General features: G+C 36.1%; 1 protein-coding gene across 1 annotated transcript; it reads right to left on the minus strand.

Moving 5' to 3' along the window:
* Window positions 1–430: 430 nt before the first annotated feature.
* LOC136800797 (dynein axonemal heavy chain 5-like) lies at window positions 431–26,460 on the minus strand. The gene is made up of 15 exons (XM_067057454.1): window positions 26,445–26,460; window positions 25,849–25,925; window positions 20,326–20,515; window positions 17,564–17,727; window positions 16,828–17,004; window positions 15,519–15,740; window positions 9,862–9,974; window positions 9,018–9,351; window positions 8,365–8,450; window positions 4,918–5,066; window positions 3,866–4,044; window positions 3,003–3,209; window positions 2,292–2,394; window positions 1,292–1,583; window positions 431–470 (listed from the first exon to the last, which is right to left on the minus strand). Exons 1-15 carry the CDS (start codon window positions 26,458–26,460, stop codon window positions 431–433), a joined length of 2,349 nt encoding a protein of 782 aa, XP_066913555.1.
* Between the last annotated feature and the right edge of the window lie 859 nt (window positions 26,461–27,319).

Consider the following 27,319-nt stretch of genomic DNA (forward strand, 5'->3'; position numbering starts at 1 on the left):
TATATCAATTAGATATAATCGATTAAAAAAGCGATAGGGTTGAGGTATCGATTATATTGATGTTAATCTATATGTCTATGTAATCACATGATAACGAGTACAATTTTCGAATTGTACGAGTTATTATGTGATTAAGAGCTAATCGCACAATTTGTTTCACTACTTTTTCCCGTCAGGAAAGTAAATTACACTGAAAGTTTTATATTTTTCTATTCTCTTTATGTTTTTCTTTCTCAAAAAACTAATTTCGAATGCAGTTTGATGAAAAAAAACTATAAAAAAAAACATAATATAAAATCAATTTTGTAAAATTGGCGCGGCATTGAGCGTGATTAATGACTAATTGCTCTCTTAAAGGATGCAATTAACGATTAATTGCTCTCTTTGAAGGCGCGCCAAATAAGAAAAAATAGCTCATCGTGCGATTATATCAATTATTAACACTGTAATCGATATTATCGATTAAAAATCTATGGTGATAATTGAATTTAGTGCTAAAAAATTGTGAGTATCGATTAGCTATCGATTAGCTATTGATTTTAATCGATAATCCATTAATTTTAATCGATAATCGATTATATCGATTAGTAACGTCTGATTTTGTATCCCCCCTCCGGACGACACCACTTTTTGCAAAAAATAAGGTCTCAGAATTTCCTTCTAAAATTCAAAATAGTTGCGAAAATTGCATTTTTTTTTGGGGGGGAGACGTTGGAAATTCCACGTTTTTACCTATTAATGAGAAAATGCCTTGGAAATTGATCATTTTTTGTACTTTAGCAGGCTCAGCGGCCTCCCCACTTTTGAGCAAATGAGACCTTTTTTGTCCTAGCAAATTTTATCTCATTTTGAGCCTTCAGCCTCTCCACTTTTACGGTTGTTCCGCCGGGTCTGTTTAGGCTTGGAAATTCCAAATTTTTCTAACAAAAATTTGCTCTCAGAAATCCTGTGTCGTCTGCCCCCCATTTACGGACAAAATCTGGAATAACTTTATTCTCAGGAATAGAAGGTACATATATGTGTGTAGGCCAAATATCAAAAACAATCTGATTATCCCTTTAAATCAGATAGAATCGACTTTCTCCGCTCCCCTGTGCCCTGGCCCTGGCCTAGGGCTGGGCAGAGGTTCAAGAGAAAATTTAAAATTGATTTATCGCATAACCTTTATTACATGATTAAAACATAAAAACAAATAAAAGAAAGCCTGCGAGGGTTTATGAGAATTTAAGATTTAATTTAATGTAAAATTGGTACTATGAGATATTAATGGATCAATTTCGTAATTTCTTACCTCTTCCGCATCCATCTCCGATCCAAAGCAGCATTTCCTTCTTCTCCCTCGTGCAAAGCCGTTTTAGAGAATGTTACCGAATCTCGAGATAAATACGCATCCAGTGAGCTATCTCGAGATAAATACGCATCCAGTGAGCTATCTCGAGATAAATACGCATCCAGTGAGCTATCTCGAGATAAATACGCATCCAGTGAGCTATCTCGAGATAAATACGCATCCAGTGAGCTATCTCGAGATAAATACGCATCCAGTGAGCTATCTCGAGATAAATAAGCATCCAGTGAGCTATCTCGAGATAAATACGCATCCAGTGATAATTTTATCTCGAGTCGAGATAAAAATTATCCGAAATAAAACTAAAAGTTTTCTCGAGATAAAATTATCGCAAGATAAAATTATCCACGCCACGCCACAGATAAACTTATCTCGAGATAAATTATCCTGAGATAAATTATCTCGAGATAAATTATCCGGAGATAAATTATCTCGAGATAAATTATCCGGAGATAAATTATCTCGAGATAAATTATCCGGATATAAATTATCTCGAGATAAATTCGAAATTATCTCGAGATAAATTATCTCGAGTTAAATTATCTCGAGATAAATTATCCGGATATAAATTATCTCGAAATTATCTCGAGTTAAATTATCTCGAGATAAAATTATAATAAGATAAATTATCTCGAGATAAATTATTATCTCTTTTATTTCCCGAAGTAAAAATTACCTCGAGATAAAATTGTCCTGATAACAATATGGCACTAACAAGCTTCCGTAGGATATGCACTTATTGCCCGCTTGCACACAACAAGAGATCCCCTGAGTTAAAAATTAACAGCAAAATAGACAACGCGTACAAAGTGAATACGGAAGACATAAAATCGAGATATGCTATATTCAAAAAGCTTTCAAATACTTTATAACAGAAAGTTGAAAACGAGGGCGGGTAATTAGATAGTTGGCGTGTAAAAATTGCAGTGCGGGCGGAAATTACCTGGCTCAAGGGCGGCGTCCAGTTTGACAAGATGGGGTGACATCAAGGGTTTGACAACAACAGGGATTTTGCCAAGCACTCGTTTGTATTCAGTCATCAACATCTGGAAAATTTTAAATGAAGAAAATGGAAAAGCAATGCAAACAAAAAATAATTGTCCAAAAGGTATAATATTAGCCCACATCTTCCTAAATTCTTTACAAGTAGAAGCATCTGAATGGGAGGGGGTTGACATCTTGGAAAAGTAAAAAATGAAGAAAAATAGCGATGCTATGATTTCTCTTTTTGATAACAACCAAAATATAGGATTTTCTGAGGGATATGTAACTTTGATGAAGTGTGCACTTCTCCAACAGAGAACAAAAAATATATAACCAATCCTCTGAGCATTTTCCCATTTTTTTTGAAAACCACACCCTCCCCTACCACCGCTCTTAAAATTTCAGAAGTGCGAGTTAAAATTTCTATTGATAAACAACTTTTGTGAATGTTGTCTATTATGTTTAAACCTATTAATAAGCAATTCCCGGTGGGGGTCACTAGTGGCCGCCTATAGCAGTGCCTATAGACCAAGGGTAAGGCCTAAAAGCCTGGATCTGTCTATTGTGTAGACTAGCATAACTTCTGGTATGATTTTGCTGTAATTTCGGCCTATAAGCTTGTATCAATTCTATCAATTCTATATATTATAGAACATCTTTAATCACGAACCTGCAGTTTGTTATAGTTTGCTTTGAATACACTTTGTTTCTGTTTGAAAGGTTGAGCTGTGTGTGGGATTTCCAAATTCATTTTATCCATACACTCTGTCTCTCGCATCAAGATCAGGATATGTGGATCGAAATTGACAAAGACTTCTTTTGAATCTGGGTGTCTAACCAGTAAGGAGGCTTGAAGACCAGATTTGGCGACTTCGATCTATGGTGAAAACAAATTGAAAGTCTTTACTGTAAGTTATATATTCAATTATACACGTTTTTTTTATATAAGGAACCTTAACTTGGCTCCGAGCCTGGAGTTTCTTATTTTGCCTGAGAGTTTCAACTTCAAAGTTCCTTATCGAGTTCCTTAGTTACTTAGCTGTTAAGGTTGGATTTGCTAAGTGTGTAGCTTCTTTATCAGCATTTTTTGTCTTTTTGACACATTGAAAGGCGTTTCAGCAATATTTTCCGTCAGTCTACTTCTAACTGAAATTGGTTTTCTGATGACTTTTGATAAAGCCAAGTCCAATGAAGAAGACATCTGAAAAAAGTTATTGTTTTGGTGTTTAAAAAATATATGTATTTCGAAGGCCAATCAAAATTTATCAATCCCAATCTTGAAAAATAAATCAGTTACCAGGTCACAATTCTCTTTTCTGTAAAGGGACTAGATAAAGTGATATAGCTATCCTGAGTGCTCAAGCAAAGTCAAAAAAATGAAGGCTGCCATATCCATCACCAAACCATAAGTGGTCCCGCACTAATCAAGACCCCGTCACTAATCAAGACCCCGGCACTAATTGGGACCCCGGCACTAATCAAGACCCCGGCACTAATCGAGACCCCGGCACTAATCAAGACCCCAGCACTAACCTGCTCGAGCCACGCCTGATGATACAGCATTTCATATTCCAAAAGAACTTTCGCCGTCTTGTTGTAATTCTTCACTATCTTCTTTGCGTCTTCAAGTTTAAAGATGGCGGAATAATTTTGGAAATATTCCATCGGACTTTGTATTTTACGGAACAACTGTCTGGCCCATGAGATTTTCCCTATATTAATAAAAACATATCAATAAAACATTCCTGTCATAACAATATATTCTTAAAGCCCGAAGGGCTAGATGTCGGGCTTTAAGCCTTTGCAGGCAAAAAAAGTGAATATCGGAAAAAGATATTGTTGCTATTGTTTTCGAAAACCCGCAAAGCTTCTGATTGGCCATGCGCTGAAATCCTATTGTAATTTCACGTGACTTAGGCAGGATTTCCTACCTAACCACGGCACACTTTTCAACACAAAAGTACGCCATTTAGCCTTTCGGTCACAACCCCATTGTTGAGGCTCTTACTTGACAAAGTCAACCAAAAATTCGTCCCCAGTGTGAAAATATACCCTGAAATTAAACCCCTATTGGAAAATAACACTCAAGTCTTTCTCCTATTGGGAGGGGCAGCATATCTAAAAATGCCGACTGAATTTTTGGAGCATTTAGTTTCCTTCAATACATCCAACCTGGCGAAAAATCTCTCACTGGGGTCACTGAGACTGTTTGTTATACATAAATCAATATGTAAAGTCAATGGTAAGATCATTGCACGAAGTGTATAAAATAAACGAAAAATCACGAAAACCTTTGCAAAGCTATCATCTGAAACCTGTCTGTGCCATGATAGAAGCAGAAACCTTAACCTATTTCAAAGGGATGAAAAACCTTATCAGTTCTAAGGCAGGATATCTCTTACAAGGTTCTTTTTCTTCCCTGAATATTCAACTTAGAAGTGTTCTTATAAACTGGGTTTTAATAAATGAAGTACGTGTAGTCTCCCCTCTATAAGGAGCAAAAATACGTTATTGGATATTATTCGAGTGCTAATCGAAGAAGGATTTTAATTATAACAGAGGGGGTGAGAGTGCTGAGATCCTACCTGCGATGGGCGGCATATTACGCCCAATGGGCGGGTCATTCTTCTGTTTTTGGTACAACCTCATTGTGGTTTCGAGGTCTTTACCGAACTCCAGTAGAAGTTTGATGTAGTATTCGTTGATTGGATCCTTCAGTGCTGGTAATTCCAACCTGGTGAAAAATGATGAAAATGTGATAAAGAAATATATATAACACGATGGCCTAGCCTAGAAATCTAAGCAATCAGTCACTAGGATAAATCTGATGGCAAGTTGTGACTGAATAACAGTATTCCAAGGCAAACTTATCCGTAACGTAAATATAAAAAAACTTTAAACCGCTGAAAACGCTATATTACCATTAGCCGTGTGGCCTAGCCTTGTGAATACGGGCTTAGTTAACTAGGCTAACCATGGCCCCCAATAATTTGCAAAGTAACTTTTTGTTACTTAAAAAAAAATTTTCATAGTGCTAAGTTTTGAAATTGAAGAGCTTGTCATCATATGTAAATTGTAAAAAAACGGTTTTAGGGGGTAAATAGACTAGTAAACTAGTCGTTGAAAACAGACCCATATACAAAAAATTCAAGCTCCAAATAAAAAGAATCGAAGAGGTGAGGTTGCGTGTCTTTTCTGAATTTCAACGACTAGAAGCTTCTTCCCTAAAAAAACGTTGTTTAATTTTACAACCTTTTTTAGGTTTTTGAGAATCCATCCAACTTTTTTGACTAAATGATATTTCATAGTAACATGGGAACATATAAATAAATGAGCATTTCCAAAAATGCAATAAACAGAAAGAAAGATAAATGCAATCCCGCACGGATGAGACATACAGAAATCTATCCTTACGATTTTTAGGTGAAGAAAAAAAGGCCTCGGAAGTAGCTTCTAGTCGGTTATTTCAGTGTTATTTTCCTTTTCTCTCACGCGCGCTGAATATTTAATTAGTGTTTACATTATTTGATTGACAGTTTTATCATAAGTTTATAAGTAATAACCGACTAGTTTACTAGTCTAGGGGGTAAAATAAGGGTGAGAAAACGAAAAATTCTTTCGTCGTCCAACCATTGTGGGCGACATAATTCTTTTCTCTGACTCTCGCACGCCAGGGGCTATGAATTCATGATATTCATGATATTCATGACATACTGTTTACTACGGAAATACCCCGGTTTTAGCCAGTAGTGTCAAATTTAAACTACGTAGACAAAAGTTGTATAAAATTTGCCACTACTGGCAAAAACCGGAGTCTTTCTGTAGAAAACATTACGTCATGAATATCATGAATACAGTATAGCCTGCTTCGAGTTAAATGTCTTTTATCGGTTTTTATAAGAACATCCAAAATGTTTGAACCCTCCGCCTGTTCTTAACTTTTTTAGTTTTAAGCCGGAAAATGTTCTTTTAGTGTTCTTATTTTCCCCATTTTGTGATTTTTTTTTCCTTTTTCTAATCGGGTGGTTATAGTCCACAAAGCCTTAAAATGTTCTTAATAAACTTGTTCTTAATTTCATGGTCATCGAAACCTTGTGTGTTTCTTATATAGTTGTTCTTATAAAAAATGTGTGCACACTTAATATGATTCTTCTATGCTGAGAAAAAGAGCTTCCACAACATTATATTTCTCATCTTTTATCTTGGAGATTTTTTCAATCATTTAAAAAAAATTTAGTTTCTTATAAAATCGATTCTTATAAGATAAAGAAAATAAACTTATTTAAGAAAAACACTAAGAAGTAACGGCAGCCCAATACAATCCAAACATAATGTTTTGCTTTACAAGTTAGAGATTATATTCTTATAAAAAGTCGTATCGATTGTAAGTAGGAATTTCCCATTTGACAAAGGGGAATTCTCAATAGCCAATTTAAGAAACCACAAGCGATTATTACACATAGAACATACTATATCAGAAATTTCATATCAAACGTCAGATCCTTCTGGTTCAACGGAACTGATGAGTCGGTCCTTCACTTTACTTAAGTGATACGTGTTCACGCCAACCTTGTTACGCACGGGCACGTCACCGAGTCTGATCCTTGACAAAGACCGATGGAAGCAAACTACTGATTACTATAACTTTTTTTTTTATTAAATTCTCTTTAACCACCAAACAATTTGGTATATATCAGTATATATAACTAAACAATATCATCTACTTTAGACTATATAACAAAATTTACACTTTCGTTTTTGATTAAAAATAAAAGCAACAGTAATATCCGAAATGATATAGGGCACTGAAATTTAAGAAGAACGGGATATCCGCTATGCTCTATGGAGGAGAGACCGATCTTGCCAGCGGGGCCTATCCGATGTTCGAAAGCGGTCTTGCCTCCAAAGGCCTAAGTGCGGACCCCACAATAGCCGAGCGGCGACGAAAAGAGCCAGGGACTTGGAGTTGAGATTTTTCCGGACCTAGACGGACAGAAGACGAGGATTTGTAAACATACCACAAAATCAAAAACAAGTAAAAGACTGTAAAAGACAGAATATCAGGTGAAGCTCCAATGCAATGGATTTATGGAATTAATATGAAAATGGCTTGCTAATATAAGTTTAAAAGGTTTTATTTTTACATAAAAGTTTCCGTTTCATATCAGGACAGTGTCTTGCTATTGTTATTTTATGCTGATGTAAGCAAAATAATGTTTCTCTTTTCCTCTTTCTGACCAATCTTGCTCTACATCTGTATCAATTCAATGTGTAAAGGGGGGGGGTTTGTAGGGGTTCGAAATACCGTTTTTTCCCGTCAAAATTTTTGCTGAATCTCGGAATCCCGAAAATTGAAAAAATAATAACACCGTCACACCGGCTTGTACAGGGCAAAATACCGTCACCGTCTGATTTTAAAATACCGTTTTCCCGTCTCTTTTTCGTCAAATCCCGTAATACCGTACTAAAAAAGGGCCAATCCCGTCACACCGTAAAAGTACAACCCCCCCTGTAAAGGTTGTGAATTAAAATTGACGAGTAAGCAAACGATATCACTCTTATTTAAAAACAAAACCTTTAAGAAAATATCGCGACGAGAACTTTTTGAGAGTGCCTAGTCTGAATCGCGGACATCTACACAGACAAACTACTGACTAATCTTAACTGTATTAGCTAAGATATACGTCGAACTCGAAAGCAACGGGTTTAATGGAGTTTATGATTGCATTGAAATGACTTGCCTAGAAATTTTAAGTAAATAACAAACCATCATGACGAGAACTTTCTTGTTCTTTCAGAGAATTCTAGGCTTATTTCAACCCCCTAAGTATTACTTCGCACTCGAGTCATTGTTTGAAGACTTTTTTTTTAATACAATAAGAGGATGCCTAGTCTGAATCGTAGACCTCTACAAAACCCCAGATAGCACGAATCCGTTAGAACATGCTAACTTTTATGGGGAGGAGTTTGGAATGAGGTACCAGGATTTGCCAAAAAAAAATATCAATTTGTGGCCCATAAAATTTTCTTACCATTCAAATCTGCTCAGCATGTTCAGTGATGTTGGGAGAGTAGAAATTTTGTTCAAAACACGCTCCATGAAAATCACCATTTGGATCTGAAAGCGAACCATTTAATTATTTCAAAGTAAATAAGTCGGTAAGTTTGCGACCGCAGTCGAGGGCGACCCGGAGGCTCTCTTTTCTCTAGCTGTCTACCCAAAGGTAGGGGAGGGCACCACTCCTTCCCCTGGATTTCTACACTTACCCTTGATCCGCCTCTTTAGTTGCTGAGCATCAAGCAGAGAGGCATCAAGTACCATTTTAGGAATCTTTGGTATGACCCGGCTCAGGATCGAACCCACAACCTGGCGCACCGTAACTGGATACTCTACCTTTATGCTACGGGCGCTAATTTCAAAGGTTGCAAGGTTAAAAATCAATATACAGGAAGAGACCGTGTTCTGTTGAGGAATACTGAGGATTTTCAAAAAAAGTACTGGAGAAGTTGCGTTCAGTTGGTATAAAGACGATTTTACGATTTTTATGGGAATTGTAGATAAATCCAACAGATAATAATGGGAACCTTGACTTACTTAGTTTATAAATTGTATGGCCGTGAATAAGCTTGGATCGTAAATATCGGCAATTCAAGGCAATACAAGATAACAGTTTAAGAAATATACCTCCAAATCTTTGATTGAATTCTTAAATTCTTCATAATCCGAATCGAAATCCGATTTCCGATAATCCAAGAAATCATAATTCCGTTTTTTCACATTGCTAACCAAAAATTGGAATTTGGAATTCAACATTTCAATTCCTTCTAAATGTGATCTTTCCAACGATTGCCACGATTTCCATATTTGCATGAGATCAAGGATTTTTTGCAGCCGTCGTACGAAGGAGTTGATCTTACCAAATATGTATGTTTCACTAAAATCAAACTGTCTTTCATCTTCGTTCTCCTCGATTTTTCGTTTCGTGCTCATGAAAGTTTTCTGGTATTCTTCGTTAAGCCTGTGGTTTGAAAGAACAAAAAGAAACCGAGGATTAGGTTTATTTCCATTGCGTTTAAAGCCCGGAAGGCTAGAGTCTTTAAAGGTATCTCACTTTCTCCTCGATTAGTCAGCCTTTCCAAATTTTTTTTCCACAGCACAAGCTTGCGCGACTTTTAATGACCGCAGTCAGCCTTTAGGACGACTACAGTCAGCTCCCTCTAATTCGAACCTCTCCACAATTCGAACTAAAATACTAGTCCCATCAGCTAGAAATTAGTATAAAATACTTTCTAAAATTCGAATCTCTTTCAAATTCGAATAAAATTCTTGGTCCCTTGAAGATCGAATTAGAGTGAGTCTTTTGACGTCAATGCAATGTCTTCTTTCAATCTTATTCAAGCAAAGATTTTAACTGACAACCTTGTGCCCACTTTCTGCCTACTCTAACAATTAGAATAGGCAGGGCAGAAAGTCGGCCGTCTAAACTAGAGCTTAACTGTATTGAAAACGACTTGTTGATTTTTAGTACCTGATACAATTTTGGCTTTTCACTTGAAACTCATCATAATCAATATCCCATATTGAAAGGCTGCCATGTTGTGTGATGTAATCTTTGCACGCTGTGATCATTTGATTCGTCACCTGGAATATGGAGGATAGAAACAAGATGAGTTTAAAGGTTCGTCTATTCTGTTGACCAGGTTACATCTTCAACCATCTAGATACGGGCAGAAACTTTCGCGTTTTTCGCGATTTTGATCCTTTTTCGCGAAAGTTTCTGCCAGGTAAGAAATTAAACCTGAAAAACGCGAAAGATCTTTTTCGCAAAAAATAAACTTTCCTACTCAGCACTGTTTGCTAAATTTTTGCGTGTTTCATGAGTTTTTGTTACCAAATCAACATGAAAGGGGTTGCGGAACGAGCGTTCCGTTTTCGCAAAGCGAAGTTTTGTGACTCAGGAAATTCAGCGCTCGCTGCGCTCGCTGCTAAAAGCGATAAAAAAACATACTTTTGATTGCCTGGCTAAGGTTATTGACAAATCTTCCAAAAATGTAAAAATACTTTCGATTTACATAGGAAAAGGAATGAGAAAATTGCCAAAGATTACCTAACGGATTCGATCCACACCAAAAACGTGTAGTTTGTAAAACGCAAGAATTCCTTCACAACTCGAAGACGCAGAAAGTAAAAATTCTAATACACTAATTTTTTTTATAAGCATACGATAAATTTCGGCTGAAGCTTACTATGCCTAAAGCTCAATTTTGAGCCTCGAGTTATGCTTAACGCTATGCTAGGTAAGAAATTTATGAAAATTATGGTTCTAAAAATTTCTTTGGCTCAGCCTCAATGAATGCTTAGTATATGCTTAATTTTTCTGGAAATTTGAGCTTCAGTATGCTTATAAACGTTATGCTTATAAAAAAATGAGTGTACTAAGGTATCGAGCACTTCACTAAAAAGCGGGATTTTTATCTCGTACCGTGGGTGATGTTTAGTATAGGTTAATAGAAATAGGGTAGCTTTTCTTCAAATCAATTTTGCAAAAAGAAGTCCTCAAATTCGACAACGTAACAAATTGGACCATTTAAAAAATACGTTATACCCAATGAAGTATAAGCCTAATTCTATCCCTCCGGGCTTATACTTCATTAGTTATACCCCTTATGTTAAGCTTGACAGAGTTTTAAACGGCTAGGTCTTAGCAATGGGCATGAGATGTATTGAATTATTCTTGATATCAAAATTTTCTGTTATGATATTGTTTACATTTTTTAATACCGGGTGCGCCACAAAAAAGTTTCTCTCTTTGAAACTAATTTTCTCGAAATCTAAAAACTTTAAAAGAACCATTTCTTTTCCATTAGAAAGAAGAAAGATAAACTTAAATTTTGATGGGTCATTTATTAAATTCGATTCAATAGATCAAAAGTTATGCTCAATTGAATAAAAAGGTTATTTTCAGAAAGTGCTCGAAAACGTTAAACATCGACCTATCAAATTTTTATTTTAAATTTGGCAATCGCATTAGCCTTTACATGATTAAGAGCGTTTTTCAGTAACTAAACACATAAATTTTGAAACTGAAGGGTCGAAAGGGTTTAAAATCTTCATCAAAATCAATTTAATATTTACTTTTACCGAAATTTTCCTCAGGTTTTTGGTGCTTGACTGGATAAAGTCTTTGTAAGACTGGATCTACCTCGAAACCCATATTTGATGTATTTTTATGAATTTTACCAGATTTTTGGGCTTTTTCGACGAATTTTCTTCTTTTCATTGAAATTCAATCTTCCTTTATATAACAAAAGGTCATTTAGACAGCTAATTATGATATTTAATGACTGAAGCAAAAATACTGATGTATCATGTAATTATGCTTCTGTTTAATTTGATAGGTCGATTTTTAACGCTTTTGAGCACTTTCCAAAAGTAACTTTTTAATTCAATTGAGCATAACTTTTGATCTAATGAATCGAATTTGATAAATGACCCATCAGAATTTAAGTTTATCTTTCTTCTTTCCAATAAAAGCGGAATGGTTCTTTTAAAATTTTTAGCTTTCGAGAAAATTAGTTTCAAAGAGAGAAACTTTTTTGTGGCGCACCCGGTAGAATATTATCTAGTATAATAATTTAAAAAACTACAAATTTCTTTTTTTACTGTGCATAATAAATATAATAAAAATATATAATAAATAATATATAATAAAAGATAAAAATCAACAATCTACCTTTACTCTCGGAATTTTTCACTCGAGAGTAGTTGTATAAAACACAACTCATTTTACTAAATATCGATATCATAGATATCACACAAAATAGGTCCCTCACAATTCCTGTTGAAAAGTTGAAAGTTTGTAGATGAATCTAATTCAGGACACAAGAGATTTAGGTTGCTGGGCTTAAGTCTGAGCCCTGAAAGAATTTGCAATGTTTAAACTATTTATCAATCCAGAACCAATTAAGACAATCATGGATTGTGAGGAAAGAACTTGACAACTTTAAAATCTAGTATCAAACAAACGAATTAGTTGTGTTCGAACGTTGCCCACAAACTACTAATCAGAACAGATCAGAAAGCAAAGCAATAAATCTATTGCAGAGCGAGTATGAGAAATAATCTTAACGAATGAATAAACCAGCTGGAAGTTTTTAGCTCTTCTAAGTGATTACACATGCACTTTCTTGCTTAAACAACCAAGCCCATCCCCCGCCCACTCATCCTCAACTAAAAAGTTCAAAATTGGAGCTAAAGGAGATAAACATTTAGAAGTCAATATTTCCAAGTTCTTATAAATTTATTTATTTCTAAACTTGCCAATAGCGAAGCAATGATGCGCCGTTGATTTGATATTTGATTGTCCGGATAAAATTTCGTTAATGGGATAAACTTTCGCGAGGATTTAATTTCACGATTGGGCCTACCCGCGAAATTTAAAAATTTTGCAGGGACTTACTTTCGCGGGTGGCAATATTTTCACGATTTTGTGACTTAACTGTCAAATCGTGCATTTTTGTTGTTGAAATACACATTATTAGCACTTCTTTGATGCCAGTAAACATTCAAAAAGTATTTGTTTGACAAATTTTGAGTTTTGTTTAGAAATATTTCGCGGATGAGGCCTTTCCAAATTTCCATTGAGACTTAATTTCGCGGATGACACCCAAATCCACGAAATCAGCAAAATTTAATCCCCGCAAAAGTTTATTCCATTAAGCCACGGGTTTTTAGCTAAGCATTATTTTTTCTGCTGGGATAATACTTGGAGAAGAGTAGGATAAACCAAATAAAATGGTTCAATAGTGTGTATGTAATAAATATTGTTATATTTGGAAAAAACCTGTTTCGCGTTTAAAAAATGTTCAAAAGGAACGGTCGCCCCAGCCAATGAAATTACGACAAAGTCCAAAAAATATTATTTTCAGTTATAACACTGTGAAAATTTCTCCGATCTTGTTCAAATTTACGCAGGAATTGTGATTTAGTATCCTTTATTTACTGAATTCTCATAGTGATATGTTTGTAAAAAATCTGTGTCGGGTTTGAAAAATCAAAAGGAACGGTCGCTAGCCGCGACGAAATTACGACAAAGTCCAAAAACGATCATTTTCAGCCATAATTACTGTGAAAATTTCTCCAATCTTGTTTAAATTTACACAGGAATTGTGTTTTAGTATCCTTTACTGAATTCTCATAGTGATATGTTTGTAAAAAATCTGTGTCGGGTTTGAAAAATCAAAAGGAACGGTCGCTAGCCGCGACGAAATTACGACAAAGTCCAAAAACGATCATCATTTTCAGCCATAATTACTGTGAAAATTTCTCCAATCTTGTTTTAAATTTACACAGGAATTGTGTTTTAGTATCCTTTACTGAATTCTCATAGTGATATGTTTGTAAAAAATCTGTGTCGGGTTTGAAAAATCAAAAGGAACGGTCGCCAGCCACGACGAAATTACGACAAAGTCCAAAAACGATCATTTTCAGCCATAATACTGTGAAAATTTCTCCGATCTTGTTCAAATTTACACAGGAATTGTGTTTTAGTATCCTTTACTGAATTCTCATAGTGATATGTTTGTAAAAAATCTGTGTCGGGTTTGAAAAATCAAAAAGGAATGGTCGCCAGCCGCGACGAAATTACGACAAAGTCCAAAACGATCATTTTCAGCCATAATACTGTGAAAATTTCTCCGATCTTGTTCAAATTTACACAGGAATTGTGTTTTAGTATCCTTTACTGAATTCTCATAGTGATATGTTTGTAAAAAATCTGTGTCGGGTTTGAAAAATCAAAAGGAATGGTCGCCAAAAATGATTATTTTCAGCCATAACACTGTCTGACTGTGAAAATTTCTCCAATCTTGTTAAAATTTACACAGGAACTGTGTTTCAGTATCCTATATTGAATTCTCATAGTGATATGTTTGTAAAAAATCTGTGTCGGGTTTGAAAAGTGAAAAGGAACGGTCGCCAGCCGATGATGAATACGACAATAACAAAGTCCAAAACAGGATCAATTTCAGCCATGCATAACACCACAAAAAATACTGTGTATCAATGGCTGTGTGTTTGAAAGTTTCATTGTCAAGTTTGAAAATCCAAAAGGGACAACCACCAATTATATCATCATGAAAAATGACCAAAAGTCCAAAATAGATCATTTTTACAGCATAAAATCATGAGTCGATAAGAAAATAACTACTACTACTACGATTTGGTTGGTGAAAGCTTCTTCGTAAAGACGAAAGACATGTATCTATTTTTCGGATCCGGTATGCGGGAATAGTGTCAGGACCTGCAGGCGACCTGGTAGGGTTGGGTATGGGTGTGGTTTGGGTGTGGTTACGTATCAGATTGGCTAGGAATTGGGTTATTAACAGTTAGGGTTAGGGTTGGAGCTCGAAACAAGCACTCTTTTGTGATTTTCTCTTAATACAGTCTGGTCTGCAGTTTGTACATTATAAATAGCCGTCAGAAACGCTCTTTCGGCATGAGTCCGTGGCGCAGTGGATAAGGCAATGGGTTTCAAATCATCGGAACATTGCATTTAGTGGGTTCGAATCCCACCGGTGGCGATCGGTAAGTCATTCAGTAAGTTAGAAAACATAGAAAATAACTCACAAATAACCAGAAAGTCAGAAAAACTACGAACAAGAGACAGGAAAGTACGAAATAAGTCCAGATCTGTCTTTCGTCTTTGTGAAGAAGCCACGACCGATTTGGTTGATACTTTCAGCTTTTGGCTATCGTTTAGTAGCAAAAGAGATCTTTTTGGCTTTCGTTTAGCAAAGGAGATATTTCACGTGGTAACCTGATTGACTTTTTGATTTTTCAAGCATATACAACAAAAATCCCACATCTCGCATGCGCAGATCTAGAGAAAGGATGCTCCACTCGCTTCGCGCGCTTCGCGCGCTCAACGCTCGTTCCGCAAAAAGCTAAATTTTGTATGAATTCGCGAAAGTTCTATCTGCCATTTACCAGCACGATTTTTATTATTCTTATAGTTTTGTATTTGCGTTACGTCTTTATCTTTCGAACTTAGAAAAAATCGCATCCCAGCTAGCACACAAAGTTGTTTCAACGTTTATCTAATGTTCACAACGTCCATATAACGCGTTAGATAAATCTTGTGGCACCAGCGTTGTGTGCCAGCTTTGGTTAAAACAAAATACATACTTTAATGAAAATGGCTGTCATCCTTTCCGAGGTATTGTAATACCGTGAATAATTATGCACCATCCGGATAGCGTTCAAGAGACCCGGAATACTTTCAATCATTGACACTGGATCTGAGTTATATAATGGTTCACAGAATTTCTCCAGGGAATATAAAAACTTGACGTTATCCTTGGCCTCGTTTGCGTAATCTGTGATTTTCTTATCAATTTCTTTCCAAGTCTGAAAGGAGAAAGGTTAGAAAACAGGGATGCACTTGTTAGAGAATGGTGGCTGTATATATTTTGCCATGATATAAGGCTCCATCTGATTAAATTCATCCGAAATCACTTCAGTCTTAAGTTTTGCAGATAAAAATTAGACCACTGCTTAATTTTTTTTTTAATCATTTATAGAAGTATATTTCGCAGGTCTATTGACCTCTATGAAACAATCTTATTTAAATTTACAGTTTATCTTTATAATGTAACAAAGTTCTAGGCACAAAGGCCTAACTGAACTGGTTATGATTATTCTTGTTATACAAGTACTTAAGGGCTATGTATGTACGTATGCTTTAAGGGCTACACACACTACAAAATATATTGTCAGATTGAGGGGGGGGGTGTTCATTGAAAATTTTCCTTAAAGGATGGGCGTTTATTCGAAGGAGGAGTTTAAAAGAAGGAGGCGTTTATTCGAAGGGGGCGTTTATTTGTGGGAGAGTTTTTTAATGATTTCTCCCCTAAGGAGGGGCGTTTATTCGAAGTAATACGATATTGGTGAATACAGGTTACATATTGTCAAGTGCACACAGTATTGTTGAAAAGATGTCCACAATATATTGCCAGCTCGATTTACGATATTCCAACAAAAGGTTGTCTACAGATGAGGAAACTCGCTTTATACGCTTTATCATATCCCTGTTATAATAGAGCAACTGTCGTTTAATTCTGACTATTTAGCAGTAATTACATTACGAAATATCTCATAATTTACTTACTAACTAACCATCAAACAAAGAATAAAAGAAATTGAGGTAATGCAAAGAAGAACCAAATACTCTGTTCTACAACCTCGTTCCATATTTCTTAGAAAGAATTTAGCAACCGTAGTGCAGTGGTAGAGCATCCGGCTACGGTTCACAAGGTTGTGGGTTCAACCCCCAGCCGGGTCATCGCAAAGATTCTCAAAATGATACTTGATGCCTCTCTGCTTGATGCTCGGTAACTAAAAATACGGATCAAGGGTAGGAGGAAAAATGCAAGGGGAATGAGTGGCGCCCTCCCCTACCTTCGGGTAGATAGCTATAGCTAAGAATTTTTCTTACCTTTAATAGTTTAGATTTTGCAACCAGTAAGACGCCAAGTACAGCTTTACATTTTTGTGATTTCAGCTCATCGAGAAGAGAATTGAACTTAGACATGCGTTTCTTCCAGTGGTCCAATTCAGCCTTGGGTCCGACGTTATCCGCCTCCCGCCTCATCTGCTCTGTCTCTGCTAAAATCTTTCGAGAAAAAAATGAAAAACATATTTAATCTCAAGAGTTATCACTCTCTAATTCGATCTTCAAGGGGATCAAAAACTTTCTTCGAATTAGAGAAAGATTCTGATTACAGAGAGTAATTCAAATCTAAACCAATCTTTTAGTTCGAATTACAGAAAGATTCGAATAACAGAGGTTCGAATTAGAGTGAGTAAAGAATTTCCAGAATACGACGGTCACGAGGAGTGTTAAAAATGACGAATCCAATGCAGTCATTTAAGTTTTTTTTCGGACAGAACGACAGCGATAATACTGAGGTTAAGCATACCAGTATAATCACGACGACGGACGAAAATTGTAAAATTCTAGTGAAAATACAAAGTTTGATTGGTTGAAGCTCACTAGCCTGTTAAGTTTTCGTTCGTTGTCGTGATTTTACCGATTTACTTACTCTCACTAATATCTTTTTTCAAAACAATCTTAAACCAGCGAGTGCAAACTTTACTAATATCCTTCGATTAGTTCATGAAACCATAGCCCAATGAAAAATTATTTATACTGACAAATAGTAGTTTGTTACCTGTTCAATTTCTTTGATCCATGCTTTAGTCTGTGTTTCAATCACTTCCAAAGTGTCACTCGAAGCGGCCGCGCTCTGATACAAAGCGGGCGTTGTCAATTTACTTAAATCTAAAGCATCACATTTCGAGAGTTTGACCACGTCACTTAAACTCTGTTGAGCACCTGTTGACAAATCAGAGAGTACACAGTCAAAATGGATTTAACGGAGTTTACTTTGAAGCTCACGTATCTGAAAGAACGTGGTCACACAACACTGCCCGTTCATACTAATACCTTAAATACTCAGAAAATAGACATTGAAAAAGTGTGGATGAGAGGGCCGGCTTTAGGGCCGTCCACGAAAGGCTTGAAAGCTTCTGTCACCATCAGTAGTCCCTAAAACACAAAGTAAGTAAGCCTGGCACCGTAGTTGAAGACGACCCGAAGGCTCCTCTTTCAATAGCTATCCACCCGAAGGTAGGGGAGGGCGCCACTCTTTCTCTATATCTCACATTTTCATAATACCTTATCGGGGAAACATTCATCGGGGAAAAGTGACGAAATTTTGGCAGAGTGACGAATATTATATAAGTTTTCCCCGATAAGGTACAAAGTGCGTGGGCGAGTACCACGTTGCTGTCGAAGTAACGCATTTCTTTGTGAGCAAGAAGGCCGTATAAAGCATCGTGTGTTAGTTTCTTTGCTGAGCAAGAAGGCCGTATAAAGCATTCGTGTGTTAGTTTCTTTGTGAGCAAGAAGGCCGTAATTCTACATCTCACATTTTCATAATACAAAGTGCGTGGGCGAGTACCACGTTGATGCTGAATTAAAGCATTCGTGTGAAGGCCGTATAAAGCATCGCAATGGCGACTTCTGACAGACATGTGTTGACGTTTGAAAAAGAATAAGGTGAAACTAAAGACGAGGATAGGTCGTTGTACATAGACTGTCAGCATCCGGGACGAGATGGAGTTTTTACAAGCTCTTATTTGATTTGGTTGGTCGTCAACCAGTAATAAAGAATAAACAAGCTAGATGCTGAATGGACCTACCTGATGATGAAAGTTAGATAGCAATGCGAGGAGAAAAAAATCAGTCAGAAAATATATCGTTTAGCGAAAATGCATAACGCAATAAATTCATCATTGATTGTTGATGGGGGGAGAGGGAAGGGTTGTAGGGAAAAATTAATAGAAAGTTCTGGTCGCAAAAATCAGTTTTATTGACAATTGAATCATGCTTGATGGTGAGCATTGTTATCAATAATGTTTTTGTGTGAAGAACATAGAAATACAAGGAAAACATATAATGAAAATCTGCAAAGACGGCGATTTCCGGCATTTTCAACCGGAAAAATCGGCCATGTTTTGAGCATTGCAAATACGCATCTTTCTGCAAAAAATCAGAAAAAGCTAAAGATGAAAATTCGAGAAAATGTAAAAAAAAACGGTTTTCCGGCATATTTCTGGCATTTTCGGCCGGGAAAAAATATTTTTCGAAAATCGGGCTCCGTCACATTTTAGGTATTGTCATTTTGCATCAGTGTGCAAAATTTCATGAAAAAATATAAAGTACAGCTCGAGAAATTCAAGAAATACCGTTTTTCCGGCGAAAATAGGCTGTTCCGGCGATTTTTAGAAAGTTCCGGCTTCAAAAATCACTTTTATTGACAATTAAACCATGCTTGATGGTGGGCATTGCTATCAATAATGTTTTTGTTTGAAAAAACAACGAAATATAAGGAAAAAGTCCGATGAAAATCTGCAAAAACGGCGATTTCCGGGATATTTCCGGCATTTTCAGCCGGAATAAAATTTTTCTCAAAAATCGGACTAGGTCATGTTTTAGACATTGTTAATACGCATCTTTGTGCAAAAAATCAGAAAAAACTAATGATGAAATCTCGAGAAAATGCCAAAAAAACCGGTTTTCCGGCATATTTCCGGCATTTTCGGCCGGAAAAGTACGTTAATTGAAAATCAGGCTCTGTCATATTTTAGGTATTGCCATTTTGCATCAGTGTGCAAAATTTCATGAAAAAATATAAAGTACAGCTCGAGAAATTCAAGAAATACCGTTTTTCCGGCGAAAATAGGCTATTCCGGCGATTTTTAGAAAGTGTTCCGGCTTCAAAAATCACTTTTATTGACAATTAAACCATGCTTGATGGTGGGGGGGGCATTGCTACAAATAATGTTTTTGTGTGAAAAAACAACGAAATATAAGGAAAAAGTCCAATGAAAATCTGCAAAAACGGCGATTTCCGGGATATTTCCGGAATTTTCAGCCGGAATAGAATTTTTCTCAAAAATCGGACTAATCCATGTTTTAGGCATTGCTAATACGCATCTTTGTGCAAAAAATCAGAAAAAACTAATGATGAAATCTCGAGAAAATGCCAAAAAACCGGTTTTTCCGGCATATTTCCGGCATTTTCGGCCGGAAATGAATTTTTTTCGAAAATCGGGCTCCGTCACATTTTGGGCATTACCATTTTGCATCTTTGTGCCAAAAATTAGGAAAAACTAATGAGCCAACCCCGAGAAAAGCTAGTAACGAACGGACGAACGAACGAACGGACGAACAGAGGTTAATTTATAGGACCTACAGCCCACCGGGGTAGGTCCAAAAACGCGTCATTTTTATTACTTCAAATGACCAATTATTAAAGTATCTTATAAAAACTCCATCTTATCTGCAGCACCCCTCTTCAGTACACTCTTATCTTTAATCATCCAAGAGTTTCTAGCGCCCTCGGGGCTTCTAAATCATTGATTGTACCTGTCAAAGCGTCTATGAAAGTCGATAAGGAATTAATGAACCGGGCGCGGCTCTGTCCGCCATTCTTCTTGTCCGTATTTTGGAAAACATTAGATGAAGACACGGCGGGTATGAAGACATCCGTTAATGTTTGATGGACAGCATCGAGAAGCCCTCGTGATTGACAATCTAACACGCTTAAAGTGATTTCCTGAAATGAGACGAAAGATCAAGAGCTTTTAGAAAAGGATTAATTCTAATCAAAATGGAAGGCCCAAAAAGAAAACCGAAACCGTCAGTGCCTTAACCCTTTACACCTGAGGGTTGGCTCGTCTTACTGTAAAAATAACAATTATCAAAAATATAGTTAAGGCATCATTATAACTGATTAATTTTAATGAAGGCTCGATTATTAGTCGGACAAATTTTGGAGAATAGATTGAATGACAGACAAAAAAAGACGATCATCTTTTGCACTATATAATTATTATTATCATTCCAATTATGTGGGCGATTAAGAAACTATTGGTTGCATACCAAGAATTTTCATCTCTTCGCATCATCGACAGTTTTTTGATAAGGATAATGTTTTCAATCTCATCATTAAAAATTAAGAAAACTCAAGCTTTACAATGATGTGGAAAACCATGTAAAGGTTCTTAGTCTTATTCTCTCGAGAGTGGTTTCCACAAGGTAGCAGATAGCCTGGGAATCCAAGCTCATAATTTTAGAAAAAACAAAAAATACCTCACCTCACAAAGTTCTAAAATTATAGAGCTTGGTGCAGGTAGATTAGTCTGACACAGAATGTTATAAACAGTCTGTGTATGAACCCTTGTTGACAGACTTTCTGAACTTTGGAAACCCAGGCAAACACACATAATCAACTTACCATAAAAACTCTTTCAAAAGCTCTAAAGACTTTCAAAGCTACTAAAAACCAAATAAAAACATCAGCCACATGTATTTAGACTTCCAGCCAACAGCCATTTTGTTTTGAAATGAATCTATGTTTTCATTTTCATTTGTTTTCCTTTTTTCTGCAGAGTCAGCTTTTTCCATAAATTATGCGCGCGCATCGAAATAATCAAAATGCGCGCGAAAGTACTGCTATGTAATACGCCGAAAGCTGGCCAATCAGGCCGAACCTGCATTGCAGGGAAAAATCTCCCTGCAGGCGAGTTACCTGCACCAAGCGTTAAACCAGCAGCAAAAATATCATAAACTAGACTGTGAAAAAAGTTTAACGCTTGGATTCCCAGGCTAGGTAGCAGATAACAGTGTTTACTTAAAGCGTATTGACTTGGGACGAGATGGAGTTTTTACAAGCTCTTATACAGGGCGTCCCTAATACTCTAGGGGCTGAGTTAGGTCTCGTATGCACATCGGCGTATAGTCATTTTTTCTTTTGATCATGAAAGTATAGTCCTTGAAGAGTCAGAAAACGTGTGTGGCGTTATTTGGATCAGGCACAAATTTCCATAATGGCGGATTTTAGATTTTCAACCCTTTTTAGCCCTCTGGCTTGAAAAATCTTTTTTTTTAACTTTAAACATAGTAATATTCTCGAGCTATGAAGTACTTTCGTTTTCAAAACTTAGAAAACGTAAGTACTTCGTATCTCTTGATAACGAAATTTTCAGACCATAGTTCTGACCCTTTTCTTAATCAGCATAAAGTTTCTGATCGATTGGTATATAATGTGCAGGGTTTTAAGCTCAAAAAATATTTTTCTTTGTTTAGCAGAGCCTAAGAGCCCATGTGACGAAAGAAAATTTTGAATCCGCCATTATGGATTTCGAAATTCATGTAAAAAATAAATGTTTCTGAATTTTATTATTTGAACGGTAGGCAAGACCCTCCGAAAATTTCAAGTAAATCAAGTAAGCCAATCAAATGTGACAGCCACGCAATTTGGAACCAAAAGTATTCATTTCAAAAAATCGAAATCGAAAGTGCTTCATATCTCCAGATAACGAAATTTTCAGACCATGATTCTGACCTTTTTCTTAATCAGCATAAAATTTGTGATCGATTGGTATATAATATGTCTATGTTTAAAGTCAAAAGAAAAATTTTTTTCAAGCAAAAGGGCTAAAAAGGGTTGAAATCTAAAATCCGCCATTATGGAAATTTGAGCCTGATCCAAATAACGCCACACACGTTTTCTAACTCTTCAAGGACTATACTTTCATGATCAAAAGAAAAAATGACTATACGCCGATGCGCATACGGGACCTAACTCAGCCCCTAGAGTATAATTAAAGTATCGAGTTTGAACATGCGATTGAGTAGAAAAGTTTGTGTGTGTTATCGCTAAAATATAAGAACGTTCTCCATCACACAGGCTTATTACAAAAGGTAGTTACAACGTATAAATTAATCGTAATGACAAAGCAAAAAGAGGGAGAGCTTAAAATACAATTTTGTGAAAACGCACATAAAACTTTCTACTCATAGTTGTGTTTCGACTCGATACTTTAATTAGGGACACCCTGTATTTGGTTTGGTTGGTCGTCAACCAGTAATAAAACAATTTTGTTACTTTTTCTAAAGAACGCGTCATTTTTATTACATCAAATGACCAATCATTAAAGTTGATGACTGAAGCGAAAAAATTATGCTTCTGTTTAATTTGATAGGTCGATTTTTAACGTTTTTAAGCACTTTCAGAAAGTAACTTTTTTATTCAATTGAGCATAACTTTCGATCTAATGTACCGATAAAATCTTATAAAAACTCCATCTCATCTGATTGTGTGATTGACTTTCAGGATCTAATTTTTCTTGATCAGTCTAAAATATTCTTAAATCATTATGAGATTATTTAATGCTCAGAAAGGGATATGAAAATATTCCTAAAATTCGATTTTATCAAAAACATTTCTTATAAGCGTGTAGACCAATTTACGTCATAAAGTGCGCATACCAAATAAATGGAGTTGAAAATTGACTTGCGAGCAAAAAATATTGCAATTAAAATCAAAGTACTCTTTCTCATGTTATGTTTAAAAACATCTTACATAGGCGTGTAATTTGCATTATATAGAGAGCTCATATCATCATCATTGTAAGTAAAGTTTGTAATCAAATCAAAACAACACAAAACAAGAAGTTGCCAGAAAATGGAGTATTTTGAAGAGAACCGTCGCAACTTGGACAAGTTGACTGGATTTTCGCAAACATGTTTATTGAATGTCTTCCATGAGCATTATCCACGCAAACCCAAGGACCTATGCAAAGCATTGAGCCAACCGAATGAAATAAGAAAGCTGGATGAATTGAAGAAAAAAAAGGTTTTGAGGACCGATCAATACGAGTTGATTTATCCTTCAGACCGAAAAACAAATTCAGAAATGTTTGACATCACTCTGGTTTTCTTACTTATTCGAACGCTTTGCGGTTATAAAGCACCAAGGAACGGTTGGAGCGAAATGCCTGATAAAACAGAAGAAACCAAAATTGCTCATTGTCTCACACTAAAGATTTTAAGAAATGAAATTCAACATTTGCCCCGTCGAGAACTGGACACAACAAAATACCGCGAATTTTACAACAAAATGAGGAGATCATTGATTGCTCTAGGATGCTCCAGAGATCAGATAACAATATTTGCACCATCTCATCGCTCAGCAGAGGCACGTATTACGTATTAGGTGAAGATAAACTTTATGTCACAAAAACGTTTTTATACCATTTTTCTACCAGGGCTCTACGGAATATCTGAAAATGTGAAGTAATATCAAGATTATATATAAAGTTGATTTTAATACTTCATAATCGAATTGTATCCTAGTTTTCAAAATAATCGTAATTTCCAAAACCATTCTGCATTTTAAGAATGAAAATAATTCAATGATTGGGAAAAGTTATGTTCTCTTTTGAATTTCAACTTCACTTCTAGGTACCGTATGTTGGTCTAATGTTAGCCTGGGGTCCACTTAAAGCTTTTTGATAGACTGAATGCGACGCTCATAAGTGGCCCGGTGTAATTTAGAAGGCTCCATTTTTTGGCTTTGCTTGAGGTACCATTGAGTACCGTACCACTAGATCCAGTCTCTTTTGAAGAAAAACAAACAGAAAACCATGGCCAATAGACCAATTTTTTTTCTTCAAATTTTGGATGTATTTTCTTGTCTTTACTATAGTTTCATAAACTTTGATGGAATTTTAGAAAACATTTTATTGTTTTGACGTTTTCATATAATTTTTGAAAACGAAAGTGAAAAAAATTCAAGATGGCGAAATCCTCTAGTGTACTTCACTGGACTCGGCACCATAAAAATCATCAGAAAGCAAAGTTCAGTTAGAAGTTTACTCTAGTCTAGTCTAATGTCGACATCTCTCATCTAATTTCGACACCCTTATTGGGCTTTTCCAGAAAAAAACTTTACCCCACTGTTGAGGATATTGATTTTTCGAAGTGTCAAACCCCCTGGATATCCTACTTTATTAGTAAAGACCTCCTGGATATCCACTCTTAAAAATATGCTCAACACCCTGGATTTCCTCTTATAAATAAAGATGCTTACCCCTGGATATCGCATTTTTTACTTGAAAAGACACTTTACCCCCTGGATATCCACTCCCTTGTAGATATTAACCCCCCTGGATATTCACTTTTCAGCAAAAATGGTTAACCCCCTGGATATCCGATATCCTCAATTCCAATTTCTGGAAAAGCCCATTTAAACCTAGAAAATAACAGAAATGTCAGAATTGCTGAACGCAATTTCAATAATTAATTCTGACCTTTCTTTTAATCTCTAAGAAGGATGTCGGAATTACATGAGGGATGTCGACATCAGAACAACCTCTTTCTAGACAGATCTGGACAGATTTTTAAAATTAAGAGCTTCTTCAAATTTTCCGATAATTTTAGATCTCGGTAAAACTTTACTATTGGTGGTGCTTCCTTAAAAAGGGGTTAATAATAAGCAGATATTCAATAGGTAAAATTTGATAACCCAATAATAACCAACGAAAACCTATTGAATATATGTTTTATTATATACCTAGAGGCAAAAACAAAGCATTGATTACGTCAATTATAGTAGAATGTTTCACATAAAACACTCCCATTCATAATCGAACGTTCGAATGTTCTACCGTGGTATAATAGCCGTGGTATATCAGGAATTATTCAATGGCTGTTTTTGCCTACAGGTATACATTTATACAATGTTGACTGTTTTGAAAGCCAATACGGATAATATTGACGGCGGCCAGAGAGTACAGACCGAGCAGCTTGTCATGATTTTTAAGATTGAAGGTATTTTAGTCCCCCTAAATAAGGGAATCAAAATAACATATCCAACAACTTCAGCCTTAGGTTATTCTCTCTTTGCGGGGTCTCAAAGCAAGAAATTTCTGGAATACTCGAAATTCCGTTGCCCTTTTCATGCAGAGTTCATCAAACCAAAGGACTATCAATTCTTATCTAAAGGTGAGATTTTTGAAAAAGTTTTCTTGATATTGCTTGATCGACTTGAATTGCTAGAACTACTTGAAATTATGTGGATCCAACCTGATCCAACTTACTTACATTATGTATATTTTGTGCAGTGATTTCTTTTGTTTTGTTGATCTTAGCGAAATACAAACAGAATCCAATCTTTTCAACTTTAGTTCAGTTCAGCTTCAATGGCCTTTTGCTAGCACTCCCATCTCGGGCCGCAATGACCCGGGTTCGACCCCCAGAGGATGCTATTTTTCTATCTCAAAATTTTAAATTAAAAAAAAACTCTATCTCCCTCCTTCTTCCCCTATCTCTCAACACTCCTTTTACCTCAAGACCTCTCTTTCCACTCCACTTTCTAATTCGCCTCTGTCAAACTGGTACTATTTCCAACTTGGCTAGTATCTACCTCCGTCACACCCGTTTGACCCGCCCATCACATTTCCGCCACACACGCCCCTCTCATCCGATTGGTTAGAATCTCTGAATAGAAACCAATCGAAATGTAGTCTCCATGGTTACGTCAAGTTGTTTACAACAGCGCCAAATTTCAAAAAAAAGAAAAAGAATTTCTTTTTTTCGCTCAAGACTACTGTCAAGATCACGCAAACTTCACCTCAATGTAAGAATATTTCTATGTTCTTTTACCCACCATCTCATTTTCCCCACTGCTTTCAAAATACCTACTTCTTTCAACATCTCTTTTTTTTTCTCAATCTTCTCACTCTCCTCTGGAGGCTTCACTCAGGCACATAACAGTCTTTGAATCCCTCCACTGATATGTCATGTCATGTTCCACGTCTACAGGTATAAGTTGAAGAGACATGACGCCTGATCGACTTCATGTCTCTTGGTAGAGAAGATGGGTGGTTCTAGAAAAGCAAAGAGTGTTTACTCTTGCCGGCACACCTAACTCTAGGGGAAGTCCTAAATGCTTCCTCTTCTTCTCGCCTAGACAACTGTCTACAACTCTATTCCATTACGGCCATTCAAAAAGCCTAGACAGCCACATGACTTTGTCTCCACTCCAACACAAAGATAGGATCTTCATCTTTTCAAAGTTTGTTCTATGGCCCACAGCCCCATGTTATGATTTATTTAGCATACACGTCTGACATTTCCATGACACCTTGTGCCCATCACAATCTCATCTTCTTTTCTTTAAAACATTGTTCACCTTCTATGCTCAAGCAATTCCTCTCTATTCATTTTCAAGCAGCCAAATCTGCTCCAAGAACACTTTCTCAGCTCTTCCTCAAGCAGCACTGACTTCAATTTCCTTTCCACAACTGTCCACTCTGGAATTTTTTTCTTCTTTTTTTAAACAAACCTACCACTGGTAATTAGATTGATATAGATTACCCGTTTGCTTTTAGGATTTCTGTGTCGTGGGATAGATCTTCCCACGTTACCGAAACCCTGAACAGTATAATAGTATTGAGATTATTAATCCAAACTGATCCAACTTACTTACATTATGTATATTTTGTGCAGTGATTTCTTTTGTTTTGTTGATCTTCGCGAAATACAAACAAAATCCAGTCAATTTTTCTGCCAA

Source organism: Clytia hemisphaerica, unplaced genomic scaffold, assembly GCF_902728285.1.
Source record: "Clytia hemisphaerica strain Z4C2 unplaced genomic scaffold, Clytia hemisphaerica genome assembly, whole genome shotgun sequence".
In the NCBI taxonomy this organism is placed as follows: Eukaryota; Metazoa; Cnidaria; class Hydrozoa; order Leptothecata; family Clytiidae; genus Clytia; species Clytia hemisphaerica.